General features: G+C 49.3%; 1 protein-coding gene across 1 annotated transcript in view; it reads right to left on the bottom strand.

The window, feature by feature from the left end:
- The window catches only part of AACS (acetoacetyl-CoA synthetase), an 88,031-nt gene that overhangs the window by 48,633 nt on the left and 30,899 nt on the right, over positions 1 to 8,499 (bottom strand). Inside the window, exons 4-6 of the mRNA XM_011988882.1 lie at positions 7,981 to 8,095; positions 7,665 to 7,746; positions 3,812 to 3,959 (exon numbers count right to left, since the gene is read on the bottom strand). Of these exons, the coding sequence (XP_011844272.1) occupies positions 3,812 to 3,959; positions 7,665 to 7,746; positions 7,981 to 8,095 (345 nt within the window). The remainder of the gene's footprint in view (positions 1 to 3,811; positions 3,960 to 7,664; positions 7,747 to 7,980; positions 8,096 to 8,499) is intronic.

Raw genomic sequence — 8,499 nt, 5'->3', positions numbered from 1 at the left:
CAGATTATTTGAGTGACAGGAGAGCTCTCGGCCTACAAAGAGGCAACTCGGTTGAGCCAGTGTAACTGCCAGAAATAAGGCCTTTGCCCCCCACCACTAACATCAGCCCCTTGCTCCCACTCCCGGGTTTCTTGAGAATTAACCTGTGTGGACAGGCTCTTGGACCTTCGGATCTATTTCACAGCCTGCAACAAGACCTTCAGTGAATCCAGAACTAGGTGATGATGAAGCCACATTGACTCCTTTCCACATTCTGATGAAAAGACTCTGTAAAAAGCCTAATAGGGCTTTCAAATGATTCCAGTGTAAATGTTTCCTTTTTACAGAAGGGATTCGAACTGCTTCTAGGTAGAGGGAACATCTGTAAAAGCTAAATGAGCTAGAATAAAGGAACCTGTATATCTCCTTTTCAAATGCCACTGTCTTATCAAGCAAAGGTTTCTCCACTAGGAGAATTCTCTTCTTCTGAGTTTGGGGGGAAAAGTGGTGATCAGAAGGTTTGACCAAGATATGGTGGATTTTTCTCCTCCCTGTGGGCTGAGCCAACTGAAAGGGAAACGGGAAATGAGCTATGGGGAGAGCTGAAGAGCTGGCCCAGAGGAGAGCTAGAGCAGCGTGAGGGTGAGAGCCACAGCATGGAGCGAGCATCCTGACTCTCACAGACTGCCCCAGGAGAAGTCTGAGTGCAAGGTAAGGATTCAACAAGAAGCTCTCTTATCAAGCCCAGGGGTAGAGGAGGATCAGAGAAAGTAAGACGTGATAGCAGTTACTAGAAAAGAACTACATTCAACCGGGCATGGTGGCCCACACCTGTAAACCCAGCACTTTGGGAGGCCAAGGAGGGCGGATCACAATGTCAGGAGTTGGAGACCAGCCTGCCAACATAGTGAAACCCTATCTCTACTAAAAATACAAAAAAAAAAACTTAGCCAGCCATGGTGGTGGGCACCTGTAATCCTAGCTACTCAGGACACTGAGGTAGGAGAATCACTTGAACCCGGGGGCAGAGGTTGCAGTGAGCCAAGATTGTGCCACTTCACTCCAGCCCAGGTGACAATGCTGGGACTCCATCTCAAAAAATAAAAATAAAAAAGCAAAGCACCACATTGACCCAGGCATTTCATTTCTGAAGACTGGCCTAGTGAAATCACAAAAATGAAATACACTGACGTTGTGTCCCCCCACCCCCCGATAGATGCACGGAGAAGAAAACAATACCCATTTCCAGGGTGTTCCCACCAAAGCTGCATAACCTGGACCTAACCACGAGGAGACACCAGTCAGACCCAAAGAGAGCCATTCTGCCAAACCAGGAGCCTGGGCTCTTCGAAAATGTCAGTGTCACGAAAGACGAAGAAGCCCGAGGAACTGTTCCAGACCCAAGGACGTGCAGGAGACCTGACGACTGACGTGCCACCACCTGAGCTGCTAGCACACTACTGGGAAACTGGCGACCTGAGTGTGGACCGTAGATTAGGGGACAGCACTGCACCAACGTCAACCTTCCTGAATTTGATGAGCATGTTACACTTCTATAAGAGAACGTTTTTGCTCTTGGGAGATACGTGCTGAAATATTAAAGAGTGAAAGATCATTACGGCTCCGACGTACTCCAACTAGTTCAGCAAAAAGCAAACTAACAACATGTGTATATATGCTGAGAGAGAGAAAGAAGGCAAAAGAAGCTGTTAGGACATGTTAAAAATTGATGTTGACATCAGGCACAGTGGCTCATGCCTATAATTCCAGCACTCAAGAGGCCAAGGCGAGAGGATCACTTGAGCCCAAGAGTTCATGACCAGCCTGGGGAACATAGCAAGACCCCATCTCCACAAAAACGAAAAAGTAGCATGTGCCTGCAGTCCTACGTACTTGGAAGACTGAGGTGGGAGATTGCTTGGGCCCAGGAGGTAGAGGTTGCAGTGAGCCATGATCACACCACTGCACTACAGTCTGGGCAACAAAGTGAGAAACTGTCTCAAAAAAAAAAAATGACATTGAAAATGTTAAAAACAGAATGTTAACAATGGAAGAATCCAGCTGAAGGGTGCCATGGAGCTTACCATTCTTGCAACTTTTCTATAGGTTCTCTAGGTATTTTATTTTTTTCAAAAATAAAAGGTTTGGTTGAGCCTGGTGGCTCACATCTGTAATCCCAGCACTTTCGGAGGCCAAAGCAAGTGGATTACATGAGCCCAGGGGTTTGAGACCAGCCTGGGTAACATGGCAAAACCCGATCTCTACAAAAAAAAAAAAAAAACAAGTAGGGCACAGTGGTACATGCTTATGGTCCCAGCTGCGTGGGAGGCTGGGTGGGGAGGATTGCTTAAGCCCAGGAGGCAAAGGTTGCAGTGAGCCAAGGTCGCACCACTGCACTCCAGCTGGGTGACAGATCAAGACTCCATCTCAAAAAAGTAAATAAACAAATAAATAAAAGGTTAAAAGTCACTAACCCATACATATAAATTCTATTGCATAGTATTAACATATTATTTCAGGTGCTTTAATAAAGTTAGACTTTTGGCGAAATAAGAAATATTAAAAGCATGTGTCATGGGCTGAACTATGTACCCCCAAAATTCATATATTGAAGCTCTAATCCCCAGTATCTCAGAATGTGACTAAATGGGCCTTTAAAAGGTGACGGAATTTAAATGAGGCTGTCAGAGCAGGCCCAGATCCAATCTGACTGGGGTCCTCAGGAGAAGAAGCTTGGACACATACAGGGAGATACCAGGGATGTCACGTGAAAGACCACATGAGGACACAAGCCAAGGAGCGAGGCCTCAGGCAAGAACAACCGGGTGGCACCTTGGTGTTGAAGCCACACGGCCTGTGGTATTTTGTAATGGCAGCCCTAACAGACTCACAGCACAGGTAGGCTCTTTCTCAGTTAATTAGACTCTAATAATAACCTAATAACCTAGTAACCTAGCCTTCTAATAACCTAACCAGTGGCTTTCAAATATTTTACCACAACCCACGGTCAGATGTAAGTTTTACAAGGCCCCCGGCACGTGCACACATCCGCTCCACATAATGACAGCTTCACAAAACGACACCCATACCTCTTATGAGCCTATTCGGTGCTAACATTTTATTTTACTTTTCTTTTTTGAGACAGGGTCTGGCTCTGTTGCCAGCTGGAGTGCAGTGGCACGATCTCAGCTCATTGCAACCTCTGCCTCCTGGGTTCAGGCAATTGTCCCACTTCAGCCTCTCAAGTAGCTCAGACTACAGGCATGTGCCACCATGTCCAGCCAATTTTTGTATTTTTTAGTAGAAATGGGGTTTTGCCATATTGGCCAGGATGGTCTCAAACTCCTGGGCTCAAAGCAATCTGCCCGCCTCAGGTTCTCAAAGTGCTGGGGTTATGGGCATGGGCCACTGCACCTGGCACTGTGCTATTATTATCTATTCTTGTCTATTCTGATTCGTTCTTTTTAAAATAGGTGGCAGGGCCCACCTACTGAGTTCACAATCCTCCAGCTGGTCTGGACCTGCAGGGTGAATATAGCTGGTTCAGCCAGCACACCCCCCGCCCCCAAGGCACACTGCACTGTACAGTGACCTCCAAGCCTGTCACCATGGTGGTAGGTGCCATCCCAGTCCCTGAAGTGGCAGCTCTCCACTGCCCTGGGCCCAGTGCCGGATCTCCGCGCAGCACCCCACTTGGAGAGAAGCTGCATGTTGGACTCTCCGGGAATGGGGTGCAGTCTGACAACCCCAATGCTGCCATCATCAGCTGGGAGGCCCTGTTGGAGCAAACAGACAACAGGAGGCCCCTGCAGAGCTTTCCCCAGAGACCTACCCCAGCGGAATGCACCATGCATTTGGGTGCACCCGTGGTGCCCGATGAAAACATGATGAACAGTGGGTGGCTGAAGGGCAGCTGCTCGAACTCCAGCTGCGGGGCCTGCTCGCTGGTGCCGGTGGCAAGAAAGTCGTCCAGAAACACACTGTGGGCCGAAAAGCAGGGAAACACACCATGAACGTCCCAGAATGCTGGACCGGACCCGCTGATTCCACCCATGCACTGCCCTCTGTTTCTACCCCAGAAAAGCCAGGATTCCAGGGGGATGGTGGCCTGATTTGGAAACTTTCTGGGACCAGCAGAGGAAGTCAGATCTCAGAGATTCAAGCTAATTGAAGGAAAACTCATTGATCGAGTAAAGGTTTCAAGTTGCTTAATCAGCACTGCTGACAGGGCCAAGGGCTGTCTTTTAGAGAATCCTTTGTTTTCATAACCACCATGGAGAAGGATCACTTACAACGAACAAGCCATGTGTGTACCAACACTGCTGAAGGAGGCTTTGGAAATGGCCTTGAAGTCTTCTGAGCTCATGTCCCTTATTTGCTGTTCATCACCTGATTGGCAAATGCTTTGTTTCCAACAATCGACCAAAAGGAAGCACTTACCAAGTGGGTCTGAATTAAGATGCTTCCCCCGTGGGGAGACGGGAGAGGAGGAGATGCTAGATTAATGAGCCCTTCCTACAGATGTGGCGCCAATTTCCTAAACCACAGCTCCATGACAGAGAACCGCTCAGCAAATACCATGTGTTATCACTAACTTACTAGATCCTGAGGTTTACAATAGCAAGATGCAAATATCTGTCCAAGAACAAATAAAATTCATCCCAGCTATTGACTGTCACCCAGGAAGTGTGCCTGGGCTTACCCCCAAAGCTGACATGCAGCATTGCTGTAGGTGGCCAAGAACCATCAAAGGGGCAACACAAACAGGAGATTTGTTTTCTGCACTAGAAACAGCTGCAGAAGCCACTAGTCATCTTGGGAAAAGGTGGTTTTCTGTTTTGAGATGAGCAGCACCACCCATCTGAACACACTGGCCCTATACTCAAGTGACAAATGGAACTGTCTTTCAGGGAAGGAGGTGGGAATCAGTTAAACGCAGCCTGCAACCATTTGCTAGGGATAGTTACTCTGAAATACAAATGCCATACATCCTAAAATGAAGAATTTTGCTGTGCACCCTTAAAAGATAAAGGTTTCTCCTGGGGAAGACACCATGGTTTAAAAAGGGCATCCAAAGTAATTCAGCTCTAAGCAAGAAACAAAGCCGTCTGCTCCAGCGTGTCAGGAAAACTATTCACTGAGGAACTTTACGGCCAATGAAAACTCCATCCCACGTCTACCTCCTATAAGAATCCCATTATAAAGTGCCCAAACTAATCAGACACTTCCCATGGAGAAAAGCCTTTTCTTTCAAATGGCCCATAAATCACAGCACACAACGATTACCTTTGTTAAAGCTCTTCTAAGAATGAAAAGCTCACAGGGTGGCTCCCCCGACCCCCGTCAGTTCTCCACAGACGGACACGTACCCTATTCTGCTTTATCTGTGGCATCCACAATCAAAGGACAGACTGCAGTGGGAGTCCAGCCCCTGGGGTGTCGATAGGGGGCTTGTGCATTGTATCGGACTAAATGAAGTGGCTAACACGATTCTGCTGGATGCCCTCATTTTATATCAACTGCTGATGAATATTATTCAGAAAAAAATAAAAGCCGGGCCAACCAGGGGGCTGGTAAACCCTGTCTGGTTTTCCTCCTAGCCTCCGTGCGTCATGGCCTCCATCCATACAGCTGGGGCGCTAAATCCGAGGTTGCATGAAATAAAGCCGGGCTCTGGCACCTGACTGTAATTTATTAAGGTCGGCAGGGTCCCACAGTCCACAGGGACAGGCACCTGGGCCTGCCTGTGAAGGATCCGCCCATCCTGACTCAGGTGCTTCAGGGGACAGAGCCCACCGCAGCCGCACAATGACAGGCGGGATCACTCAGAGCTGACTGTGCACGCTTTGCAGAGCAGCGGCTTATTTAATCCTCCCAGCCAGCCTGAGAGGATGGTGCTGACAGAGTGTGGATGTTTGTCCCCACCCTCATCTCATGTCGAAATGTAATCCCCAATCTGCAGGTGAGGCCTGGTGGGAGGCGTCTGCATCATGAGGGTGGATTCCTCGTGAATGGCACGGACTATCTCCTTGGTGATGAGTGGGTTCTCACTGTGAATTCACATGAGACCTGGTCATTGAAAAGTATGTGGCACCCCGCCCCCCTCCACTCCTGCTTTCCCATGTAAAGTGCCCGCTCCACTTCCCTTCCGCCATGATCACAAGCTCCATATGGCCTCCCCAGAAGCAGATGCCGGCACTATGCCTCTCGCACAGCCTGTAGAACCGTGAGCCAACTAAACCTCTTTTGGTATAAATTACCCAGTCTCAGGTATTTCTTTATAGCAAGGCAAGAACGACTTAAAACAGGTACCATCTCGTCTCCGTTTTACAGATGGAGACACAGGGCTCAGAGAGATTCCTTGCACAGGGTCACACAGCTGAGAGCTGAGCCTGACAAGTCGGATCTGAAGACCATGGCCCTCACCAACCACCACTTTGCCTGCAGCACCCTTCAGGCTCCGGAATGTGCCCTGCACACACAGCTGTCCCTAGACCCTGCTCATACCTCAAAGCCACCCCCAGATGCCACCTCCCCAGATCCTACAGAGAAAATAACCAGGCCCTGCTGTCAACTCCTGGGCACATCTTGTCCCTCCCACTCCCAGTGGTCACAGCTCATCCTTCCTGCAGGTGGGTCTCACCTCTCCACCTAGACTGCAACTCCTGGAGGACAGGACACATGCTTTGTACCTCCTGGTGCCCCTGGGAACACCCTGACAGATGGTAATAAGCCACGCACCAACTACCACTTGCTGGAACAAAAAGGCCTCCGCCATCTCCTCCTCTCTTCCACCTCTGGTCCCCGTGGCGGGCATGAAGCCACCCTGCATGTCTACGCAGCCCCTCCTCACCAGGCCTCAAGGAGCCACGTACGAGGTGCCCTCCAGCGGCCCAGACCCGAGGTTCAAGGGAAAGCTTACCCCGTGGGGGCAAATGCCTGAGCTCAGAACCCTCTCCCCTCAACTGTTTCAAGAAAAATTAAAGGAAGATAACTCTAAGAACTTTGGGACAAATTCAACTTTGACTAAACCATAATCCATTTCCTTAATCTCTATTCAAAATTAAGATTCTTACAATTCTATTTGGTACACAAAACATGTGGTTTATTCTTTTATAAATGTCAGAAAAGCCAAGGAAGAAAGATGTTATCAGCAATGGGGAACATATGCGTGTCCTAAAGGGTGAAAAATACCTATATCAGTGTTCATGTATGCATAGCCATACATACACATGTACACATGCCTGTGCACCTGTACGCATATGTACATGTGTAAATGCATATACATGTGTACACATGTAGATATGCATGTGTCTGTGTCATGTGCATTGCATGCACCCACATGTGCACATACATGCACACATGATTTCCAATGCAGAATTTCTGTGGCCAATCTGGGAAGGTGGGCTTGGCCCCATCAGAGCCCCCTACACAAGGGACACCAGATCGGAAGAGTGAGGGTTCCTAGGACCTCTCTCTTCCGCCACTCATTTACTGTGTGGCCTTGGGGGATTTCCTCTGGGGCCAGCCTCAGGTGCCTCATCTACAAAATGACGCTTTTAACTAAAACTTCCTCCACTTCTAAAATCCTGAGTGACCCCCAGTGGGAGATCCAGGGGCCTACTTCCCCGCGGGGGCTCCAGTGGGTTCCACACGGACCTGTGGGTCAGAATGCGGTACATTACCTGTTTGGAATCTTTGAAAGGTCTATCTTCTCTCTGGAGGACACGTAAGGAATCACTACCACTTTCTTCAAGTCTGGTAGGCCTGGAAGGAGTGGGAGGAGAAAACACAAGGTTACAGGACAAAGATGCTTGGCTGCTGCTTTTTTTTTCCCCCCACAAAATGTAACACCATCTGGGGCAGAGAATATAACACCATCTGGGGCAGAGAATATAACACCATCTGGGGCAGAGACTACCCAGGCTGACTCCTGGCAGACTCTGAGGTACCGGCACACACACCCGGCCATGCCGGCTGGGAGCTGGAAGGGCCACACACCTTTAACCACCTGCTGCAGCTTTTCCATGTGGTTGTGCTCTTTGCCGTTATAGACAACGGCCTCCACAGAGAAGATGAGCTTCGGCTGAATTTGAGAAAACCGGTCCAGCACACCCTGAAAGCAGGAGGACAAAGTCATCATTGATCATCCAAAAGGCAAAACCCAGCAGGCGTGGTGGTGGGTGCCTGTAGTCCCAGCTACTCTGGAGGCTGAGGTGGGAGGATTGCTTGAGCCCAGGAGTTCAAGGTTGGAGTGAGCTACGCTTGCACCACTGCATTCCAGCCTGGGCACAGAGTGAGATCCTGTCTCTAAAACAACAAAATGGCAAAAACCTTCGGTAGCCAATAGGACCGCTGCATTTCACAGCAGAGAAAGGGCAACATCATCAGGTTGCATGGCCAGGTCCCTGTGTCCGCAGCACCCGCAGCCAATAAAGAAAGTAGATGAGGCCGGGCGCGCTGGCTCACACCTGTAATCCAAGCACTTTGAGAGGCCGAGGCAGGTGGATCACTTGAGGT

Source organism: Mandrillus leucophaeus, unplaced genomic scaffold, assembly GCF_000951045.1.
Source record: "Mandrillus leucophaeus isolate KB7577 unplaced genomic scaffold, Mleu.le_1.0 Scaffold34, whole genome shotgun sequence".
NCBI classification, from domain to species: Eukaryota; Metazoa; Chordata; class Mammalia; order Primates; family Cercopithecidae; genus Mandrillus; species Mandrillus leucophaeus.
This window is presented reverse-complemented; position numbering and strand designations above follow the sequence as displayed.